This window comes from Ichthyophthirius multifiliis, assembly GCF_000220395.1.
Source record: "Ichthyophthirius multifiliis unplaced genomic scaffold scaff_1120509251418, whole genome shotgun sequence".
In the NCBI taxonomy this organism is placed as follows: Eukaryota; Ciliophora; class Oligohymenophorea; order Hymenostomatida; genus Ichthyophthirius; species Ichthyophthirius multifiliis.
In genome coordinates, this window is record NW_004085893.1 from 7537 (window position 1) to 31105 (window position 23569).

Consider the following 23569-nt stretch of genomic DNA (forward strand, 5'->3'; position numbering starts at 1 on the left):
ATAAAATTAAATTAAAAATCAAAATAATAAATATTTGATAAAAAGCGCATTAAATATTGAAAATTAATAAAATTTTGAAAATTCAGAAATTTCATAAAAATAAAAAATAATGTATTTTTTTTAATATAAATAAATAATAAATTTATTAAATAAATAAATTAAGAAATAATTTGAAATAAGATATTCAAAATAATTTAAATGAATAAAATAAACTATAATAAGAAAATTAAAAAGAAAGATAGAAAGTAAATTTAATAAAAAAATTAAAACATAAATAAATAAAAAAAAATATATATAATATTAAAAACATATAATATAAAATTAAAAATATTTATAAATTTATTAATATATATATATATATGTATATATATATATATATATAAATATATTAATTTTTAAATATTTAAATATATATATTATAGTAAAAAAGATAAATTTAATTACTCTAATAATCTTTAAGTTATTTTAATAATGAAATAAGAAAAATTACAAATAAAAAAATGCAATATTAATTTATATAATGATAGAAATAATATATATAAATTTAAAAATAATTATAATACTATTATTTTAAAAATATTCATATAAATATATCTTTTACATATTTTATATTTAAAATAAAACTAAAATATATAAAAAAATAAATAATTTTTTTTCATTTCTAAGACACAACAGAATAAAGTAAAGTTTAAATTTATATTTAATTCTTAATTATCTAACTTTTAACATTACTAACTTTATTTTTCTTATCATTTATTTTCTCTTCAATTTCTGAAATCTAATCAATAAGTGGTTAAAGATACTCTTCTGTAATTTTTAATTCATTTTACATTTTTTCCTTTGATCCTTTATATTATTTTGTCCAATAATCTAATTCATTATTCATACTTTCTATATCATCTGAAATAAATTCAAGTGATTTACCCAAAGGATTTGCGTTTTTTGAAATTTCCTAAACCATTTATAATAAAGCTTAAATGTCATTTTAATTATTACTACTACTATTATTATTAGTAGTATTATTATTACTATTATTAGCATTATTATTATTAATAGTAGTATTTTCATTTTTTTTTTGCCTTTTCTTAATTACATTTTAATTTAATTACCTTAAACATCTTCTCCTTCTTGTTAATTTGCATTTTAATTCATGTTTTGATTTTTTCCGGTTTAATTTAATCCATCATTTAAGGCTTCTTATGTAAATTTAGAGTGTCCTTTTCCACTTAAATTGATGTTCTTATTAGTATTTCCTTAATTATTTATACCTTCATTTTCTTCTTCATTTGCGTTATTATTGGTCCCTTCTGCTATTACACCTGAAGTTCCTTTACCTTTATGTGTATTTTCCACTACTTTGGAGTTATCTTAGACTTTTGGAGGAGCTCGCATAGAACTAGTAGGTCTTTATTAAGCTACTTTAGTCTATTATTATTAAATTTAAGGAGCTTCTTTTTTTTATTATTATTAAATAGGAGGTGCTTCGATTTCTACTGTAGATTTTTTTTAAAGAGGTTATTTTTTTTCTTCTTATTTTTTTTCTTCTTATTTTTTCTCTTCTATTTTTTTTTTTATTCAACTTTTATTAAGGCTTTTCCTATACTTTTTCAGCCGGTTTTTCCTATTATTTTCAGCAGGCTTCTCCTATGTTTTTTCCTAAGCACTTCCTTCTTTTTACGAATATTTAGCCAATAATTTTTTTATAATTTTAGGTCCATTTTTGTTTATTTCGGGTGTAGTAGCCGATCTATGTAACTCTATAAGAAAGATATTAGTATTTTCAGGTTCTAAACCAGCAACAATTTTATTTGGTTTCGCTGGTAATTCTTATTTTATAGCATATTGCGTTAGATCTATTATTTTCTTTAAAAATGTTATCTTTTAATCACGGTTTTGGTAAAATTAAGAGTTTTTTTCTTCATCAGTGTATAAACCTTCACCAAATCCTGTAGCATCAGTAGTAGCCATTACAATGTCAAATAAATATTAAAAGGGAGGCTTTTGTAGAAGCTTATCACGCATTTTAGGTTTTTAAAATAATCCCTCAAATGCTTTTATTGTTGGTTCCCAAAAATTTTCTTCTGCCATTATTGTTTTTTTAATTTTTTTATTTTTTTCTTCTTTGATTTAAATATTTTGAAATTTTTTTATATATTTTTAATTTTTATGAATATAATTTTTTTGTTTTGTTTAATAAATAATATATAACTTAAAAATTTTTATTAGTAATATTTATTTTATTTAATTAAATAAAATTTCTTAAAGATAAATATATATTTTATATTTGAAAAATATTATATATTATATTTGAAAAATATTATATATTATATGTTTTAAAAAGTGAAACTAAAATTTATTGTTTTATTTTTTTTTAGAAATAAAAATATATATATATATATAATTAATATTATTTTTTTTTTAAAATAAAATTATATTATATTTAATTATATAATTATTTTATTTTATTTTTTTATAGAATTTCTTAATTATATTTTATTTATTAAATAAATTATTTTATATATATAAAAATAATTACTTTAATATTTATTTATTTTTATAATATATACAAATATTTCTTATATCTTATTTAATATTCATGATCTTTTTATAAAATAATTTTTTTTTATAATTTATAGTTAAATTATAATAATTAAATTTATATATTATAAAAGTTTAGAACATTTATTATATGCCTATTTTTTTATTATGATATTTATAAATGTCATAATTCTATAATTTTATAATATATTATATTATAATTTTATTGTTTAATTATTATAAATATACAATTAATTATCTCTATTTATTTTATTTTAAATATTGTTGGTTATTATTATGTCTTTATTTGACAAATATAGTATTCCTTTTGTTTATTTTATATATTTAAATAATCGCTTTCAAATATAATTAATAAAGATTATTAATTATTAAGGTTTAAATAATATATTTTTTTATTTATTTTTAACTATAATTGATATTTTAATTATATAGAAAAAATTTTCATTCAAATTTGGTATACAGATAAATTTTATAAATAATTAAGGTTATAACTATTATTAATGTCATTAAAATTCTAAAAATTTGATATTGTTTTGCTGAAATTTTATTATTTTATTTCATTTTTATTATTAGCATAATGTCTATTATAATCATTTATAGATGATTATTATTAACTGTTTTATTACTGTTAAGAATAAGTTTTTTAAAAAGATAGTTCCTTTTCAATTTAAGAAGGAGCATAAAGATACCTCCTTCTCTAAATATTTTCCTTTCTTTTCTTAAATATTTAAAAAGAAAATTACTACTACTCTTCACACTATACTTTTTATAACTTTATTAATTTATAATTATATTAATTTTCATATGAAGGTTTGTAATTATTTTATATGTTCTTTTTAATTTATAGATAATTTAATTGATTATTAATATGATTATATTCATATTTATTTTAATAAAGACTGTCAATGTGCATTAAAATAAACTAAATTACTTTTTAATTAAATATATATTTTGGTGTTTTTTATTTTAATAGAAAAAAAAGTAATAAAAATATAAGATATAAAAATTAATAGTTAGATATTTATATAATTAAATATATAAAAATTTATATATTTATATATTTATATATATATATATTTATATATATAATTTTATATATATATATTATTATTAATATAGAAAAAATATTATCAGGATTAATAATATATAATCATAAAAGATTTTCTGAATTATATATTTATATTTATTTTATACAGTATATTAATAAATAACAATTATTTAAAAGTTATTAATATTTTAAAATTAATATTAAATATTATATATTTTTACATTTTTATTTATAGTAAATAATATTAATTAATTTTTTATTTTTTATTATAATATAAACATTAAATCATTTGATAAATATATATATTGCTATATTGCATTTTATTTTAATATATATTTTTAATATATTATTTTCTAAATCTAATTAATGTAGCATATATTTATCAAAATAAATATTTATATAGAATTTAACTATATTGTTAATATTAAAACAATTTGATATCTTTTTCTTTTTTGGTAAGAATTGGCCTAATTATTACTTATATATATCATTTTTTTTCTTTTTTAATATATATTCTTTATTTATTATAGAAAAAAAAGTATATTATTTCGAAACATGTATATGCCCTACTTATTTTTTATTATAGTCTAGTATATTTAACTAATAATAATACCAGTAACATAAATTTAATTTAAGAAAGTATTCATTAAAACATTATAACTTTATAATTAAAATTACAAAGTTGCATTGCATTTACTAATAATTTTTTACCTTAATAATAATTTTTTTTCGCAATATAAGGTTGATAATAACATTAAGAAAATAAAAATATATCGAATAATTTATATAATAAAAACTATATATTAAAAATAAGAAATTTCAAAAAAACTATCTAAATAATATGAATAAGAATAAAGATAAAAAAAACAATTGAATTTTATTAGTATATTAAATAAAATAATTAAATTAAATAAACAAAAGTAATAACATTTATTCATAGATAATTTAATAAACATAAAAAAATTAATAATCATAAAAATTTATATGAAATTACAATAAATATTAATAATGAAATTTCGAAATAAAGTAATAATATATACAATAATAATCTTAATTTTTTTTTTATAAAAATAAATCTATAAATAATAATCATATTCATTGAAGCTAAAAATTTCACCAAAATTATCAAAGGTGCACTGCTAAAGAGTTTTAAAACAAGGAAACAGTAAAATTTTAATATATTAAAATATTATTTTCGGAAATAAAAGAAAAAAAATATATATATTTTATAAAATTAAAAAAATAGTTTTTTATATAATTTTAAAAAAATATCTTTTATAAAAAATTTGAATTAAAATTTTATAATGAAATTTTTTTTTTAATCTATTTAAATTATTTATTTTGATGTGAAAATAATTTTTTAATTAATTAAATAAATATATTTAATAAATAAATAACGCTAATATTCCTAATATCTCAATAAAAAAATTATTTAATATTATATTAAACAAGAATTACAATATAAGTAAAGTCTATATTTAAAAATAATATATAAGAGAAAGAAAAGTGAGAGAAGATAAATTATTTAATTTTGTACAGACAATATGAAAATAATTTTAGTTTAATATATATATATATAATATAATAAATATTGCTAGTATATATATTATATATATTTATATATATATATAATATTTTTATTTATAAATATAATTATATGTATTTTTTATAAATTTATACAAACATATGTTATATAATAAAAAAATACAATTAAAAAATATTAATTTTAATCTATTATAATATATAATTTTATAAAATTTGTTTATTTTTAATTAAAAAACCATAATTTATATTTTAAATTTAACAATTAATTTCAAATAATAAAATATGATTGAATAATTATAAATAAATAAATAATAATAGGATAATTCTTAGGTTATGATATAAAATCAAAAAAATATAGTAGAAAACTATTTTTTGAAATCAAACAATCAAACTTTTGAATATTTTTAATGTCTTCATATTACATCTAATTTTTATTAAGGATATTAATTTTGTATAAATTGTGGTGCTCGTTTATATAAAGTATATAATATTAATATATATTATTTATTGCTTATTTTTTTAATTAGAATGGGTAAATTTATGGGCTTAAAACATAAAAGTTAAATTATAAAATAAGGTTTTCTTCATAATAATATTTTAATAATTAATTTTAAAAATACTTAAATCAAAATATAAGCTTAGATTAAAACCAAAAATATTTAAAAGTAATAATAATTAAAACCAAACATAAAAATACTATTAATAAATAAATAAAAAGTCAAGGTAATCAATAATAACATTTTTAGAGCGCCTTTAAGATTCATTTAAGCTATCGTAAAAAGTATTATTTTTAAGTATATATTATTTAGACTATCTTATAAGTGAAAATAAACCAAAAGACAATAAATTAATATATTTCTAAGCTGATTAACATTTATACTTATTTGCGTCTGTATGTATAATGTTGGCAGCGAAAAGCATTGAGCTCGAATCTAAAATTCCCTATATAAGCTAATTAAAAAAAAATGCTAGTTTATACTAATATACAAAAGATAACATTAGAAAAGCAGAGATTTAAGTAATTGAGACCTTAAAGTTTAATATGTAGCATTCAACACTTTATGATTTATTAGAATTTATGCTATCTTAAGGTATAGTATTTAACGATGACTAAATTTTAGAAAGCTAAAATTAAGAAAAAGAAAATAACAAAAACTAAACAAATATAAAAGATGATATAGGAATTATACCAACAGAATTATAATAATTTAATATAGTATAAAATATTGAATAAAATATATTTTAACTAGGATTTTAATTATTAAAAGGTTTTATTTTTTTATTTAATTATATTTAAAAAATTTTAAAGATTAAAATTATTATGATTATGATATATTTAGTTTAGGTATTAGTTGTGTTTTTGATTTAAGAAAAAAAAGTAATATAAAAAATACTTAAAGAATAGAGATTTTTTAAATTTTAAATATTGAAAATAGTTCTAAAATATAAAATTGTATTGAATATGTCTAAAAATTAAACTAATAAGATAATAATATAATCATTACTGATAATAATATACAATTTTTAGATGATCATACTAAATTTTTTAATTTAAAGTAAATTAAAAGTACTAAAAGCAATTTAATTATAAAAAAATAAATTTAATGTAAAAAAATATAAATTATTATAAATATTTGTTTGAATTTTTATAAAAAAAGCTTAAAATGATATATATTTTAATAAAACTAAAGAAAATATAATTAGTAATGATAAAATCAAAAAATAAATTGGATATTTAAATATAAAGGAAAGTTAAAATTAAAAAATTAATAATTTTAATAAAAATATTGTTAAATAAAATTTTACAAAAAATATATAATTTTAATCTATATAAAATAATGTAAATTCTAATTATAATTTATCTTAAATAATAAAAACTAACTAATAAAAGTTAGAATTTTAATAAAAAAACAACATGTTTATCAATAATAACTAATTATAAAAAAATGAACCAAATAAAATAAATTCTAATTTCTTTAAAGATAATAGTTTAAATAAACAATCTAATAACTTTTTAGTTAAAAAAATTAAGTAATATAGTTATAATTATCTTAAATAATAGTGATTTGATAATAAATTTATTCTATTTTTATTAACAAAAATAATAAACACATATAGAAATTTATCATCAAATAAAATAAAAATTTTATTATTAAATATTATTATATCTAATTTATTTATTTATATTAATTAATAACAAATAACACAATAAAAAAAATATATATTAATTATATTAAAAAAATATATAAAAAATTTTTTATTATAATTTTATTGATTAAATAATTAAAAATATATATTATAATTATTTAGATAAAAATAGTTAATAAAAAGAAAAACAAGAATGGTCATTTTTTAATTAAATATAAATTAAATAATAGTATCATCATTAACATTAAATATGCTTTTGACATAACGAAATTCTATTATTATAGTTTTTTAAATTAATTGTTTTATTAGCTTTGATGTTAATTCATGTTACTTTTTATGCTTAAAAAAATAAATAATTTACATTTTCAAGATTTTTCTCAGTGTTTTTATTTTTTTAAATATTACAAAAATTGTTATAAGTAAATTAAGATTTTTAAATTAAAATTCTTTTAAATATAATATCATATACATTTTTAATATTTGGATTATTAAAAATTAAGTATTTGATAATGATAACCTTATTAGCGTTTAATTACCTTCTATGATAATATTAATAGGATTTTTACAGTATTTATACTTTTTTTTTAAATTATTAGATAATTAGTATGCTAATAAACTAACTTTCATTTATTTTTGTTTGTAAGCTTTTTCTATATTTTCTGCATCTTTTAGAAATCTAACATCTAAAATGAGTTTATTTTTAGTTATTATAGGAATTTCATTAATATTGATTAGTAATTTCGTAGAATTTTTTAGCATATTTAAAAATTAAATAGATAATTAAATTTATAATGTAAGTAAAAATAACATTTACCTTTTCGGAATATTTATTTTATATTTTGGTGTTTTAAAACATTTTGAATTTTACGGAAATAAATTAAAAGAAAAAAATGATTGAATAAATAATATTAAAGAAAATATAAAATTATTAGAAATAATTTTTATTAAATTTCTGTGTTTTTAAAATTATTTTATATTAAAACTTTAAAAATAATATATAAATACAATATTATACAAAAAAGAAATTTAATTAATAAATATATAATTTATATTTTTATTTAAATATAAAAAAAATATTATATATCATATAAATTAATTTAATTTATTATTATATAGTTTTAAAAATTTTATCATTTTAATTATTAAAAACAAAATCTAATAAATAAAAAAATTAATTAAATAATAATTATAAAATATTTATATTAAATTTTCATATTAAAAAGTATATTATAATATATTTAAATATAAATTTAATTATTCTATATATAAAATAATAATTCGTACAAATATATACTTAAAATAAAAAAAAAAAATTATTTTATTAAATAAAATTATTTAAAAACTAAGTTATAAAAAAGAATATTATAAGATTTTAACTTAATATAACAACAAAAATATATAACAATTTAATGAGATTGTTTAATAAAATTAATATATTTATAAATTATAGCTTCTAAAATAATTTTAAAATAAATTATATATATAAAAATTAAAAAAAAAAAAAAATATATGTAATAAATAAAATATATAAATAAGAAAGATAAATAATAAATAAACTAATTTTAAAAAAAAAAAAACAATGATAAGAAAATTAATATTATAATTTTTAAAATAATATAAATATAAAGATAAATAAAGATAAAAAAGATAAATAAAGATAAATATATATATATATATATGTATATATATATATATATTAATTTAATATATTTATAATATATTATTATTTCTTTAAGTTTTATATATAAATAAGAAATAAATATTTTTTATTTTAATAAATTATTAATATTTGATAAATTTTTTTAAAAATAATTAATAAATAAATATATGTTATTATCTTTATAATTTATATAATAAAAACAATAAATATATTTTTTTTTAATATAAAATAATTATATCAAAATAAATTAATTTAATTAAAACTATTTTAGAATAATGAAATTAAATATTTTTTTTTTTTAATTTTAATTTTTTTAAATAAATAAATAAAAAAAGCAAGTTATAAATAAAATTCATTTTTTTATTAAAAATATCTTCTTTTTTTTTTGAGAAAACAAAATATTCTTTATATATAAATAAAAATATAAAGATAAATTTCCGATTTCTAAAAATTATATATATAAATTATAGCAATTAATTAATAATATATATATATATATATATAAATGATTAAAGATTACGATAATTTATTTAAAATAGTAATAATAGGCAATAGTGGTGTTGGAAAATCCTCTCTTTTATTAAGATTTAGTGATGATTAATTTAATGAAAATTATTTGGCAACAATAGGGGTAGATTTTCGTTTTAAAAAATTATAAATAGATGGTAAAAAAATAAAATTATAAATATGGGATACCGCTGGTTAAGAAAAATTCAGAACAATAACTTCCGCATATTATAAAGGAGCTGATGGAATAGTTATTGTATATGATGTAACTTCTCCAAATTCATTCTAGGATGTAGATAAATTTTGGATGAGTGAAATTGATAGTTATGTAGAAAAAGAAACTAATATTTTATTAATTGGAAACAAAAATGATTTGGAAAAAAAAGTACAAAATTAATAAGCTTAGGAATATGCGGAAAAGCATGGAATGCTTTTTAATGAAGTTTCAGCAAAAACTAATAATACAGTATATTAAGCATTTTTGAATTTAACAAGGGAAATTATGAATAAGAAAAATAATTTGAGTTATATTAGAAATAATGAAAGTTTTAATTAAAGTAATTAAAATTAATAATTGTAGTAAATATAAGATATTTAAATTTAAGAAGAAAAAAAATGTTGTATGTGATATTTTACTTTTTTTCATTTATTTTTTTTAAATTATTTTAAAAAATTAAGTTATTATTTTTACTTTTTTAAATTACATTAATATATATATATTAAATTGCTCTTATTGTTTTTTTATTTTTTTTGTTTTAAAAAAAAAAACTCAATAAACAAAAAAAATGGAAAATTGTTTTTTTTATTTTTTATATATAAAATAAAATATATATACAAAACATTAATTAAAATTTATTAGTTTTATAACATATGACGAAAATATTTAAATTTTCTTTGACTTTTTTTATATACATATAATTATTATTTTTAATTTAAGAAAAATTAAGTATATTTGTATAATAGAATTGAATTAATTTTTGTTTTGTTTTAAATTTGTAATAATATTATTATTTAATAAATAAAAATAATATAAATTAATTAATTCTGATAATTATTTTCATATTGTCGTTTTAAATTTTTTGTTTTTTTTTTCGAAAATTAGAAATTAATATTATATACGTATAGATAGTATTATTACTTTAATTTTCGTATATTAAATGCTTATTATTGGTAAGTCTACTTACTATTTTTAAAAAATATTATTAAATATAAAATAAAAACTAATCCCATTATAAATAATAACAAAAGTAAAATGAAACATATTTTTATCATATTCTCAAATAGAAGTAATGTATATATTTTTGATTTCTACATATTTTTATACTTAGATTTCTTAAAATTTGGCTTTTGTGCCACATTAATTTACCCTTAATTATTTTCTAAAATAGAACTATATAATAAGCACACCTTATTTAACTAAAATATAATTGAAAAATGTAAAGAAATATAAAAAGGTTACTATCTGCCTACCCTTTATTTAGGTTATGGTTACTTACAAGTATTATTTTCCTCCAAATATTAACACATTCATAATTAACTAAAATACAGTAGAGAATATATTGACTTAGGTGACTACGGGGAGTTAGGAATAGGTAAAAAAAATAAAAAAAATTATATATATATATATATATATATATATATATATATATATATATATATATATATATATATATAAAAGATATACCAGAGTTATCAGACTAAACCTTAATATAAAATGAAAAAGCATTAATAAATAAAAATAATATTTTGGTAATATTTCTTGGTTCCACAGCTTCTCGCAATGAACCATATATAATGTATTTAATATAAAAAAACTAAAATATAAAAAATAAAAAGGAATATAACAGCTGAAGCCTTAAAAGAAGGTTATAAAGTAGTTTTATATAATGATCGTTTATATAATAATTATGAAGAAAAAGGTAGAATATTTCCCCTAAAAGGATATTATTCTATGTTAAAAGATATAAATGACGTAGTGAATTATTTAAAAGAAAAATATTAAGACCATAATTTTTATGCTGTTGGACATTCTTTTGGAGCAAATATGTTAGTTAAATATTTAGGTGAATATAGAGATTCTTCTCCTTTCAAAGGAGCGGTTTCTGTGGCAAATCCATTTGATATTCAAAAAGCGAATTCTAAAATAAGTAAATATTTTGATGGGTATTTAGTCGAATGTAGAAAAAGTATTCTTTAAATGAGGATGAAATTGTTATAAAATCCCCCTTTACATTTAAATGTTGATATAAAAAAAGCATTATAAGCTTAAACTAGTTAAGAATTTGACCTTTTATTTTCAGCGAAATTACATGGGATTTTAACTGTAGAAGATTATTATAATAATATTTCTTGTGTGTAAAATTTAAAAGATATTAAAATTCCACTTTTGTGTATAAATTCAAGGGATGATCCTATTTTGCACCATTCCACAATACCGTTTGAAGAAGCTAAAAAAAATGAAAATATTATTCTTTTAGTTACTTAAACTGGAGGACATGTCGGATGGTTTGAGGGATTTTTAAAGCCCAGAAGATGGTATATTAAACCTACTTTACAATTTATAAGTGCTATTAATGATTCTAATAATAATTATAAATGAGAAATTTTAACAATTAATAATTGTTCTTAAAAAATATTACTTTTATATATAATATTGATTTTATTTTTTAAATAAATATTTATAATTATTTACTAAAAAAAATTTCAATTTTTTCAAAACATATAATATATATATAAATACATTTAAATTTTTTTTTTTTTTTTTTTTTTAAAAAAAAAAAAAATATTAATTTTTTAAAAAATATTACAAAAAACCTTTTTTTTTAAAAAAAATAAAATAAAAAATAGATAAAAAAAATAATAATAATTCATAATAAAATCAATATAAATTTTTATCTACTTCCTTAGGCATAGGAAGCATTTAAACATCCAATTCATTTTCAACTTTTATCAAATTATCTTTATCATCATCAGTAATAAAATTAATTGCTAATCCCAAATGCCCATATCTACCTGATCTTCCAATTCTATGTAAATAAGTTTCCGAATTTTTCGGAAAATCAAAGTTAATAACTACATTTACACTTTAAACATCAATTCCTCTAGTAAATAAATCTGAACTAACTAAAAATCTACCTTCTCCTTTTCTAAAATTATGAAAAACCTTATTTCTTTCACTTTATTCCATCTTTGCATGAATATAGAAACACGAATATCCTTATTCGGTAATTTTTTTTGCCAAAAGTTGAACTCTTTTGGTTGAATTACAAAATATTATTGCTTAATTAATCTATAGTTTTGCCGATAAATGATTTAAACATTATACCTTTTGTTTCTCTTCTAAATAAGCATAGTATTAAGTAACCCCTTTTAATGTAAGTTCATCCATTAAATTGACAGATTTACAATCTGGCATATGCTTGTCCTTAAATGCTTTCACAGAAATTGGAAAAGTGGCTGAAAATAACATTATTTGTCTTTCTTTGGGAAAAAAATCTAATATTTCTTCTATTATAGGCATAAAATCAACAGAAAGTAACTTATCAGCCTCATCTAATGTTAAAATACCACATTTACTAAAATCTGCTATGTTTTTTTTTGCCAAATCTAATACTCTTCCTGGTGTTGCTTTTTTTTTTATTTTACAATAAATATTTTATGTTTAATTTTTTTTAAAAAAAAATAATAATAAAAATTAATGTTAAAATTAGTTTTTTTTTTATTTACAAAAAAATAAAGAAAAAAAAAAAAAAGTTTATATATGTATATTTAATTTTTTTTTTTTTTTTAAAAAATTAATTTTTTTTACCAACAATAACATGTACTCTACATTACATATTTTATAAACGTAAAACATCCTCTTTGAATTAAGTACCACCGGTCGATACCATACAATTTATTTATAAATATTTTCCAAGTTCTTTTACTATAGAACTTACTTATAAGGCTAATTCTCTTGTAGGAACTAATATTAATGCTTATATATGATTTTTTTGGTTATCTATTTATTCTAAGATTGGAATTACAAATGCTGCAGTCTTCCCTGTTCCGTTTTTCGCTCTGGCGATTATATTTGCACCTATATATATATAATTTTTTTTTTTTCGATTTTTTTTTTTTTTTTTTTGATTGCCTGTAAGAGATATTGGGATGGTTTCTTCCTATATAGGAGAGGGTTTGTCATAACCTTTTTCTACTATTCCCATTAATAATTATTCTTTTAAACCGTAGTCTTCAAAGTCTGTACCTTTTGTGGCTGTTACATCCTTTTTTTGTTTTTTAGAGAATATGTTTATATATTTTTTATTTTTCTACAGTAGTTTTGGGTCGCGGGTCATATTAAATTGACTTTTATATTGGCTTTTAAGTCTGGTTATTTTTTTATTCTTCGTCCATTTTTAATTTTTGATTTTTTTTTTTTTTTTTTTAAGTTTTTGTTTTGTTTGAAATTTAAAAAGAATTTTATATATAAAAAAAAAAATCTTTTTTTGTTGTTGTATATTTATAATTTATTTTTAAAATAATTACTTAATTTTTTTCTATTACTTAAGTTTAAAAAAAAAAACAATAATTGATATACATAATATTTATTTTATTTTATTGTTTTACTAATTAATATTTTCAATAATAAAAAAAAAAAACATAATAATAATAAAAATTAAATTTATATTATTGTTTTAGAAAACAAACAAAAATAAACTTTCTAATTAATAAACAGTAAAAAAACAGTAAAACATAGAATTAAATATTTTAAAATAAAATTTAATTAATTACAAATTCAAATATATTTTTCTAATATCTAAACTAAACACATATAACTTATAGGCTTAGTAATATAATCATTAGCTCCACATTAAATGCTTTTATTATAATCGTCCTAGCAATTAAAAGCACTAGCCATAATAATAACACATTTTTTCCTATTATTAATAGATTAACTCTCAAAATCCCTAATCTATTCAACAGTTACATATCCATTCATTTATGGCATAACAATATCCATAAAGATCAAATCGATTTAATTTTACGAGAAAACTTAGACAGCCTAAAATCCATTATTGGATGTGAAAAAATTACATTATAATGGCTTTAGAGTGGCTTTTAGAGCAATTGTATTGAAATAATTATCATCTACAATCAGTATATTTTTAAATTTATTTTAAATAATATTTTCTATATTTATTAAAGAAATGGATTTATCTGGGACATTATTTTATTATATAAATAATTAGTTTTTTTCCTATAAATCATTTTTCTATATATTAATTACTTTCGGTTATTTATTTTTGCAAGATTATTCTTCTTATTCTTCTTCATATGCATAAAAACTCTATTTAATTTAACTGCCCAAATACGAAAAACTATTATTATTCCCGAAATCTAAATTCATAAAAATACAAAAACTAAACTTCGCCCCTTCATTTATATTTGACTTTAACTACATCTTTCCAGGACCCAATTATTAAACTAGCTTTTGACATAAAAAAAGACCGATACCTATTCCTTATTTATTACTCCCATTATGATGATCAAATGTCGAAAAAGGCTTAAAAAGCTTTTCCTATAAAAAAATTGGGATCCCGCACCCATTATCTTTCACTGAAATTTTTAAAATCCCGTTAGATTCGATAATTTTACATTTTATGTGTATATATCCGTTATTATTAGTGAATTTAATTGCATTTGAAATTAAGTTTATTAAAATTTATTTTAGTCTGTTTCTATCTGAATTGAGTTAAATTTATTTTTTATCTTTTATTGAAAAAATACTTAATTATATGTTTTTATCTTGACATTAATATAAAAACAAAATTTCGATTTCGTTAAATAATTCTTATAAACAAAAAGACTATTTATGAATTTTAAACTTATCATTATTAAATAACTACATATCTAGTATATCATTTATAAGACTAAGTAATAGTTAACAGTTAATATTAACCATTTAGAAATGTTATTTTAATATATTTATATTCTCTTCTAGCTAAGAATTCAAAGAAACAACCTAAATGAAGTTCAAAGGAGTTCTTAAATCATGTGAAATCGATGAAAGTGTCTAATCTTTGTGTTTTTGGACCTCTTTAAGTCTTTTATTTATGATAGTATTGCTTATATCATTAAAAATAACCACTATAGAATCTTTTCCTTCCCAGTTAATGCATACTATGGTTATATCAAAGTATATTTTTTAATCTATATCATAATATTCTAATAGATGAAATACTTTTTGATCTTAATAGAGTATTTCTTGGCCTTCATATTAGCTACTTGCCATTTAGAATAGTTTGTTTTTGAATAATCCGTTTATTATTTAATATAAATTTATTTTGTTTTTTTCTATTTTTTTTAAATATTCTTAGATTTTTTAAGGATTATTAGTTTAAGCTTATTTAAATTTTTAATTCATAAAAGGATAATTATATATAATTTATTAATCTAAATTATTTACATATATATTAGATGATATTACTAAATTATTGCTTTATTTTAATTATTTCTAGTCTTTATTTAAACAAACCTTTTATATCTAAGTTTTTTCTTTTTATGTAAAGGTTTTTTCTTTTTATGTAAAAGTTTTTTCTTTTTAAGTAAAAGTCCTTTCTTTTTATGTAAAAGTTCTTTCCTTTTATGTATAAGTTCTTTCCTTTTATGTAAAAGTTCTTTCTTTTTATGTAAAACTTCCTTCTTTTTAAACTACTTCATTTTTTCCAAACTTAAATATTAATTAAGAATTTGATAAATTATATAATTTTTAGCTCCCTGTTAATTCCTAATTTAATGTTTGTACTACTAGGATTTGATTCGGAAGGTGATTTTCGAAAAGTTTTTAATAACCTTCTAATTAATTTCTGTATATATATTCGGTATGATAAGTCATTTTATTGATTTTTTCTTGTTAATAGAAAATAATAAATAGGGAAAAAACTAAAAAAGTAGTCATGAGTATTTATACTAATTAATATTTATTATTATTAGAAAAAACTGATAAGGCAATGGAAGGAATACTTATTTTTAAAAATTTAAAATACCAATCAGGAAAACATATCGATTAAAATTATAAAAAAAGACAAAAATTGTATCCAAATATATTTTCTTTTTCAAGGTTTATTAATCGAATAAATATATATATAATTATTATATCATTAATTAATGATTATATTAAAAAAATTAATAATAACTAATATTTTTTTGTCCTTTTTATATACATTATACTAGAAAATATTAAGATATTCAATGAAATTCCAAGACAATAGTATTTTTAGTTAAATATTAGATAGATGTATAATAAAGTTATTATTTAGATAAATAATAAAAATAATATTTACATATATGTTGTTTTATCGCTATAGAATTTTCGTTCACATTTATAACTTTAGTTCTCATGATTATTTATGAATCCTAATGTTAAATAAGATAATTTGCATGGATTATTTTATATTAAGTTGCTTTTCATTTATATTTAATTTTTTCTTTTTTAAAATTTTTTTTTTTTTTTTCCTTATGATTTTTATATAATTAAATTTATAATTTATTACTTTTTTTGTTGTTGTATTTAAAAACAAAACAAAAAAATAGTATTCACAAAAAATTTTATAAACTTTTTTATTAATTATTATTATTTTAATCTATTTTTCTCTTTTATTTATATTTAAATAAAATAGATTAAAAAAATAAATCAAAAATATTAATTTTATTTATTTTTTAAATATATTATTATATTAATATATATTTATATAACAAAAAAATAGTTTCACAAAAAAACAATAAAACAAAATATTATTTAATTCCAATAATTAATTTTAAAAAAAAAAATTATAATGATTATTCGTCCTTAAACATGCAAATCAAAACACATCCAAAACGAAAATACTTAAGAATCCTAAATAATACATTAAACGATAATAAACTAAGCAAAAATAATATCGAGTCAACCATAAAAATCTCTACTCGAAAAAACTAAACCGAAATTCGTTGCGAAAAAATTCGATGCAATAAAAATGTTAGATACTTAAAAATTAGAAGATCAACCATTATAAAATGAAGTAAAAAAAAAAAATTAAATAACTAATTATCTATATAAATTTAAAAAATAAAGCTAAATACCATAAATAATCCTATAAACATTATTTAATAAGAAGAAAAAGAAAATATATAAGAAAATTTAATTTAAGAAAATACTAAAAGCAATCAATAAATACAATAAAGAAAATCATCTTTAAAATTCCACTAAATTACCGAAGATCTAAAAAAAGAAGAAGAATCCTAACCAATACTCACTTATACAAAAAATAAATTTAAATCTTCTTTCAAAAGACCTCAAACAGCTTATACCCATTCTAATATATTCGATGCCGCAAAAATATTCTAAAAATATTAGAATTAATAAGATCAAATATGTCCTTAATATAATCCAGATGGTACTATAAAATCTCATACATTAATCGGAAAAACCGATTGGTTTTTAAATTAACAGAATAAATAAGAATAAATTAATACTGAAAAGAATTCATAGATGATGTTCGAATAAATAGAAAATAACTGTTAAGACGAAAACCATAAAAAACATAAAAGGCATATCTAACAATAAGCCGATATAAACAAAAAATAAAACCAAAAGATGAAAATCAAAACATTTAGGAATTAAATCGACAAGAAGTTAACGACTGCATATAAAAAGCTATATAAAGAGTGTAAAAAAATAAGCAATTTTGTACTACATATAACTAAAATGAATTTAAAAAGCTAAAAAAAGGAGACTAACTATATCTTAGTAAGGAAGAACGAATAATGTAAAAATTTAATGAATTATAAATGAAAACAGCTTCTTTAATAAAATTAAATTGCGAAAAAATTAAAAAAGAATTTAAAGACTCAATTATAATTTCAGGAGATAAATATAGGACTAAAGTTGAGTTTTTACATGCTTTACATAATATGGAATCTGATCAAATTAAATACGGAGATTAATATTGGTAGGTTTCTTTAAGAAAATGCTTAGAAGATAGAGAATCTTTGAAAGTTTATATTTAAAAAATGTAGGAGGGAAAAAAGGGAGAATTGTATAAAAGTACGAGGGTTTTGGAATAAATTAGAAGGCCTAAAAGTTCAGTTTTAAGAAGTGAAAAATAAAATGAAAAAATTTGCAAGTGTAAAGTTGTAGATAAAGCGTTTAAAGAAACTAAAAAAAAGATTTTTTTTGGAAAATTAAGAATTGGAAATGCTAGAGATAGTGGGGAAAAATATACTAAGGGAAGAAATTAGTAATTTAGAAAATGATAAATATAAAAAATTTGTAATGAAAAGAATATTAGGATAAGCAAAATAAATATAATAATCAGTAGAGGATGAGAATGTTTAAAAATAAAAAAATAATACAAAAGTTTTAGATTAGTTTATTTAGTAAACGTAAGATTTTTAAAATTAAACTGAGGAAATTGTTGATGTAAAATTTGATAAATAATAAATTTTGACAGGTTAGATTGTATAAAAAACTTCAAAAATAAAATTTTGATCAAAATTATTTAGTTATTAATATATATATTTTTATATAATTATATATATATAAATATATATATATATATATATTTATCTTTTTTCTTTTTATATTATATATAAAAATTAGCTGTTTTTTTATATATTAATATTATTTGGGGTATATTTATATTTACTTAAAAAAATTAATTATCTTATTTTTTATTTAATATTATTATTATTATTATTATATTTTTTATTTTTTTTCTTCTTTATATTCTTTTGAATTTTAAACTTATATACTTTTAATTTATTATTTTTTTCTTAACTAAATTTTTGTATAATTACTTATTTATATTTAAGAATACTTTATTATAAAATTTATGAATTAAGTTTTATTGTTATTTATTTATTAAGATTAATCTATATTTTAATAATATTCAATTGAATATTTATATATTTTATTCTATTAAGGAAACATATTATTTTATTGTTTTTCTAGATAAAGAAATTTAAAATGAAGATAATCTTTAAATAAAATATATAATAATTTTATTATAATGATAAAAAATATTATAATTATAATTTATTACATAAATATTCTTTTAATTTAAATATCATTTAATTTTTATGTTTGAAAATTTCATTATTAATCATCATCTTATTATATAGCATAAATATATACTCTAATTTTAATTTTAATTATAATAGGTATAAAAGTTAAAAATAAATCATTTTATTATATTCATTAATTTTCTAATAAAAATATATCTATTTAGATTTTATTTTTTAATTAGATGCTCAAAAATTATTTTATTTATAAGATATTATTTTTATTTACTTATATAATGTGTATCTTTTTTAAATTTTTTGTAAAAAAATATCCTTATTTTTCTTCATATTACATATTATTAAAATTATTAAACATTATTTTAAAAAATAAAATAAAATAAAATAAAAATAATTTTTTTTATATATATATAAATATAATATTTAAATATTTTTATATATATTTATATATATAAATATATATAAATTTATGTTTATTTACGCTTATTAAAATATAAAACCCAAATTATTTAGATTAATATAAAAGTATAAATATGTTTTTAAAATGTGTATTTTTTTTATTTAATTACATTTTCCACCTCAAAAAATTTATATTTATAAATATAAAATTGTTATTTTTATCCATAATTATTTACGCAACTTTTTTTTCATAGAATTTATTATAATTTTCACTTATAATTTATTTTTATTATTTACCATATTATATAATTATATTAAAAATTCTTAAATATTTATAAAAGGATTCTTGATACAAAGTATGTGTACTTTTTATATATTATTAATTTTATTTTAAATTATATACAAATATTGAAATTGGATGAAAGTGTTTATTAAGTTTTAAAAATATAATCAGAAAAAAATATTAACTTTTGTTAATTTTTTTAGAATTATTTTATATATATATTTTTTTTAAAGAATAGGTATTAATTTATAATTTAAAATTATTTTTTTCTTCAAACTTTTATAATATATATATACGATGAAATATTTATCTTCTTATTTTATTTTTTTGTTAAAGCATTATGCTTATTAAAATAATTATATAATAATATTAATTAGAGATATTATTTTAAATATTTTTTTAATTATTATTTAATAATTTAATTTAGTTTATAAAAAATAAAAAATCATATTAAATTATTTATTAAAATATTAATAATAAAATTTTATTTTTTGTTTTATTTTTTATTTCAATTTTTAATTTTCAAGCTTTATTTAATAAATACTTTTTGTTGTTTTTAATAATATAATACTGCAAGCAATTATATAACTTTATAATTATAAAATTAAAAATATCATTAATTATAAAAAGTTTAAAATATATATATTATTATAATAATTTTAATTTATTATGTATATTTAAAATATTTTAATCCAAACATATATATATTCAATTTTTTATATTATATTTAAATATGTAAATAAATCATATTTTATTATTAAATTAAAATTTAATATTAATAAATATATTCAACTATGTAATAACTATAAATAGAGTAAATAAACATTTATTTAAAAAAATAAAAATATACATAAGATTTATTTAAACATAAAAAATAAAAAAAAACAATAAAATAAAATAATTTTTTTTATATTAAAAATAAAAATGAACATTTTATATAATATAAATTAAGATAATAATAATGATAATAATAATTAAAATATAAAAGAAAAAATAATAGATTTTTATTTTAATCAATTTGAAAGTATAGCAAAAAAATACAATCGAAACAAAATACTATCCATATATTTACTTGTAATGTATAAAATTTAATTAATATTACTTTTATTTAACGATGAAATCCTTAAAATAATCAAATCAGAAAACTTTATATATATTTTAAAATAAACATCCTTTTTTCAAATAAGTTATTAAATATAAATAATAATATCCTTATCTTTAAACCTCTTATTTATAATTTATATAATAATATTTCTAATTTCAAAAATACTTAAAAAGAATAAAATCATATCCCAAATGAACTCTATAAAATTATTTTTTCTTTTTATTACTAGACATTTTATTATATCTTATATATTCCCTCATCTCGATATTTCTTTTCTTTTTATAAAGAATCAATTTAAAATATTACACTAAAAGCTTTAACTTATTTAAACTTTATCCTATATATGCCAACAGTACTGATATATATAATACACGATTTCGATTATTAATTAAATATTGTTGATTTTTTGTAAAAAAGAGATTCTTTATGGGGATGTATAGATATCTTAATTGATGTTTTATTCACTTTTTTATATAATACTGAATATTCATTTTCTACATGCTTAGTACATATAACAGTATAAGTAATAAAAAATAAAAATGATTTCTATAAAATATATATATATTGAAAAAAATAAAAAAAAGTTAATAAAAATAGGCGAATTATACATATAGATCCCTTATTATAATAAAAATATTCGAAAAATAAATAATTCGTTTGTTTTTATACATTTTTTGATTGCATTTGCAACCACAATATATATATAAATCGAATTCTTAAGGAAATTCGACATATTAATAATATATTTATTCTTAGTTCCTTTTGCTCTAAAACTAGAAAATCACTTCAATAATTATTTAAATTAAATGATTATTAACGTACACTATTTTGACGAAATTAGAAACGAAAATAAATAAAATATATAACATTTTATAAACTTTTTAGATAATAATTTCATTTTAATTGATATGTATGTCCGTCATTTATTCTCTTTATTTGATATGGATTACAATAAATATATTTATCTTAAAAATGGAGCTTATTTTGAAAATATATTCATAGAACATCTTAAATAATGTGCTGTATTAAATTGTTTTTGTACGCATATTTCTTCTTCTGAAAATACCCATAAATGGGAAAGCTTTATTTAAAGTAATGAACGATAAGCCTTTTAAATTAATACATAATTACTTTTTTGGAAAAATCACTTTAAAAAATGCAGAATAAAGCCAAGTTTACATACTTTTAATTCCTTATAGAAACTAATGATAATCCAACTAAAGCTTTTATTTAAATAATGTCTCATTTTAATGAAAAAAATATTTCTTTGAAGGAAAAATATACAATAAATTAGATAAAAAAAAGATGTAGAAAACATTATTTTCATTATTTTTATAAAAGTTAATTAAAAAACTAACATTTACCTATGTAAGAAGTCCTTTTTTTTGATGAACTGTTATAAAAAAGCATATTTTTATTTAAAAAAGTACTTTATGATTTAATAGAACTATTTTAATATCTTAAATAAGAAAATTTAGATTTAAATTACATTTATAAATCTTCTAAAAAAATAATTTATTAAAGAAAAAATTTATATAAAGTAAAAATAAGAACTATATTAAAAATATATTATAAAATAAAAATAAAAAAAAATAGAATATATATACATTATTCAAAATAAATCCTAATAATGAAATTCTATTTTAATTATTTGAGGGATATACAAATTTATTAGAATTAAAAACTCGACATTTATCCCATTTTAAGAATCAGAAAGCATTTTAAATCGAAAAAATACTAAAAAATCATTACTTGGAATTAACATAAAAGAAATCCTGTATAATATATACTTCGTTTCTCGATTTTTGTAAAATAAAATAAGTTTCAGATAATTTTGAGTATAATTTTGGTTTTTTAAAAAAAGAAATAATCAATTAATAGACTATAGACTGTATTATTCCTTCTATATTTTAATAAAACCATATTTAATATATAAAAAACTTCATATAAAAAGGTAATTTTAAAAATTTTTAAAAAGAAAAAACTTAATACTTTGGTAAAAACTCACTAGGATTTATTTTTCCCATTTCAATAAAATTAAAATTAATTCAATAAGAAAATGACTTTGGAATAGCTTCTTTTTTTAAGAAAAATAAAGCAGATTCTTAATACATTCTTTTAGACGATTCTTTTAATATATCTGATATTTCCTAAACTCTTTATAATTATTTATTCTACTAAATCTATGAAAACGACAAATCTTTCCTTCCGAAATTCCATATAGGCCGTCTAATACCCCTTTTAGGTCTTTTTTTGGAAGAAAATACAAAAAAC

General features: G+C 16.0%; 3 protein-coding genes across 3 annotated transcripts, besides 40 other annotated features; 1 reads left to right on the plus strand and 2 right to left on the minus strand. All coding sequences in view use genetic code 6, as the record gives it.

Annotated features, from left to right (window-relative positions):
• Window positions 1-265: 265 nt before the first annotated feature.
• Window positions 266-319: a microsatellite.
• Window positions 266-328: a microsatellite.
• Window positions 284-338: a microsatellite.
• Window positions 339-345: 7 nt separating this feature from the next.
• Window positions 346-389: a microsatellite.
• A 493-nt stretch (window positions 390-882) lies between these two features.
• On the minus strand, window positions 883-2129 carry IMG5_199650 (traf3ip1 protein, putative; the record flags this gene model as incomplete). Its single annotated transcript, XM_004024059.1, has 3 exons — window positions 1581-2129; window positions 1335-1559; window positions 883-1253 (listed from the first exon to the last, which is right to left on the minus strand). Exons 1-3 carry the CDS (start codon window positions 2086-2088, stop codon window positions 883-885), a joined length of 1104 nt encoding a protein of 367 aa, XP_004024108.1. The 5' UTR covers window positions 2089-2129.
• Window positions 989-1037: a microsatellite.
• Window positions 989-1052: a microsatellite.
• Window positions 989-1063: a microsatellite.
• Window positions 1516-1570: a microsatellite.
• Window positions 1589-1654: a microsatellite.
• A 138-nt stretch (window positions 2130-2267) lies between the features above and the next one.
• Window positions 2268-2330: a microsatellite.
• Window positions 2271-2340: a microsatellite.
• A 21-nt stretch (window positions 2341-2361) lies between these two features.
• Window positions 2362-2465: a microsatellite.
• Window positions 2365-2464: a microsatellite.
• A 24-nt stretch (window positions 2466-2489) lies between the features above and the next one.
• Window positions 2490-2545: a microsatellite.
• A 779-nt stretch (window positions 2546-3324) lies between these two features.
• Window positions 3325-3359: a microsatellite.
• Window positions 3360-3576: 217 nt separating this feature from the next.
• Window positions 3577-3644: a microsatellite.
• Window positions 3577-3664: a microsatellite.
• Window positions 3577-3677: a microsatellite.
• Window positions 3606-3664: a microsatellite.
• A 253-nt stretch (window positions 3678-3930) lies between the features above and the next one.
• Window positions 3931-3960: a microsatellite.
• Window positions 3961-4834: 874 nt separating this feature from the next.
• Window positions 4835-4894: a microsatellite.
• Window positions 4895-5171: 277 nt separating this feature from the next.
• Window positions 5172-5242: a microsatellite.
• Window positions 5206-5286: a microsatellite.
• A 508-nt stretch (window positions 5287-5794) lies between these two features.
• Window positions 5795-5843: a microsatellite.
• An 881-nt stretch (window positions 5844-6724) lies between these two features.
• Window positions 6725-6767: a microsatellite.
• Window positions 6731-6783: a microsatellite.
• Window positions 6737-6783: a microsatellite.
• Window positions 6784-8437: 1654 nt separating this feature from the next.
• Window positions 8438-8483: a microsatellite.
• Window positions 8457-8508: a microsatellite.
• A 414-nt stretch (window positions 8509-8922) lies between these two features.
• Window positions 8923-8964: a microsatellite.
• Window positions 8925-8962: a microsatellite.
• Window positions 8962-9021: a microsatellite.
• Window positions 9022-9465: 444 nt separating this feature from the next.
• Window positions 9466-12066, plus strand: IMG5_199660 (Ras family protein, putative; the record flags this gene model as incomplete). Its single annotated transcript, XM_004024060.1, has 5 exons — window positions 9466-9759; window positions 10048-10091; window positions 11019-11059; window positions 11146-11263; window positions 11304-12066. The coding sequence occupies 5 exons, from the start codon at window positions 9466-9468 to the stop codon at window positions 12064-12066; spliced, it is 1260 nt and encodes a 419-aa protein (XP_004024109.1).
• Window positions 11080-11141: a microsatellite.
• A 224-nt stretch (window positions 12067-12290) lies between the features above and the next one.
• Window positions 12291-12333: a microsatellite.
• Window positions 12294-12333: a microsatellite.
• A 12-nt stretch (window positions 12334-12345) lies between these two features.
• Window positions 12346-13862, minus strand: IMG5_199670 (hypothetical protein; the record flags this gene model as incomplete). Its single annotated transcript, XM_004024061.1, has 4 exons — window positions 12346-13094; window positions 13276-13545; window positions 13600-13732; window positions 13782-13862. 4 exons carry the CDS (start codon window positions 13860-13862, stop codon window positions 12346-12348), a joined length of 1233 nt encoding a protein of 410 aa, XP_004024110.1.
• A 2133-nt stretch (window positions 13863-15995) lies between these two features.
• Window positions 15996-16158: a microsatellite.
• A 2840-nt stretch (window positions 16159-18998) lies between these two features.
• Window positions 18999-19052: a microsatellite.
• A 480-nt stretch (window positions 19053-19532) lies between these two features.
• Window positions 19533-19566: a microsatellite.
• A 343-nt stretch (window positions 19567-19909) lies between these two features.
• Window positions 19910-19972: a microsatellite.
• A 2826-nt stretch (window positions 19973-22798) lies between these two features.
• Window positions 22799-22843: a microsatellite.
• The last annotated feature ends 726 nt before the right edge of the window (window positions 22844-23569 follow it).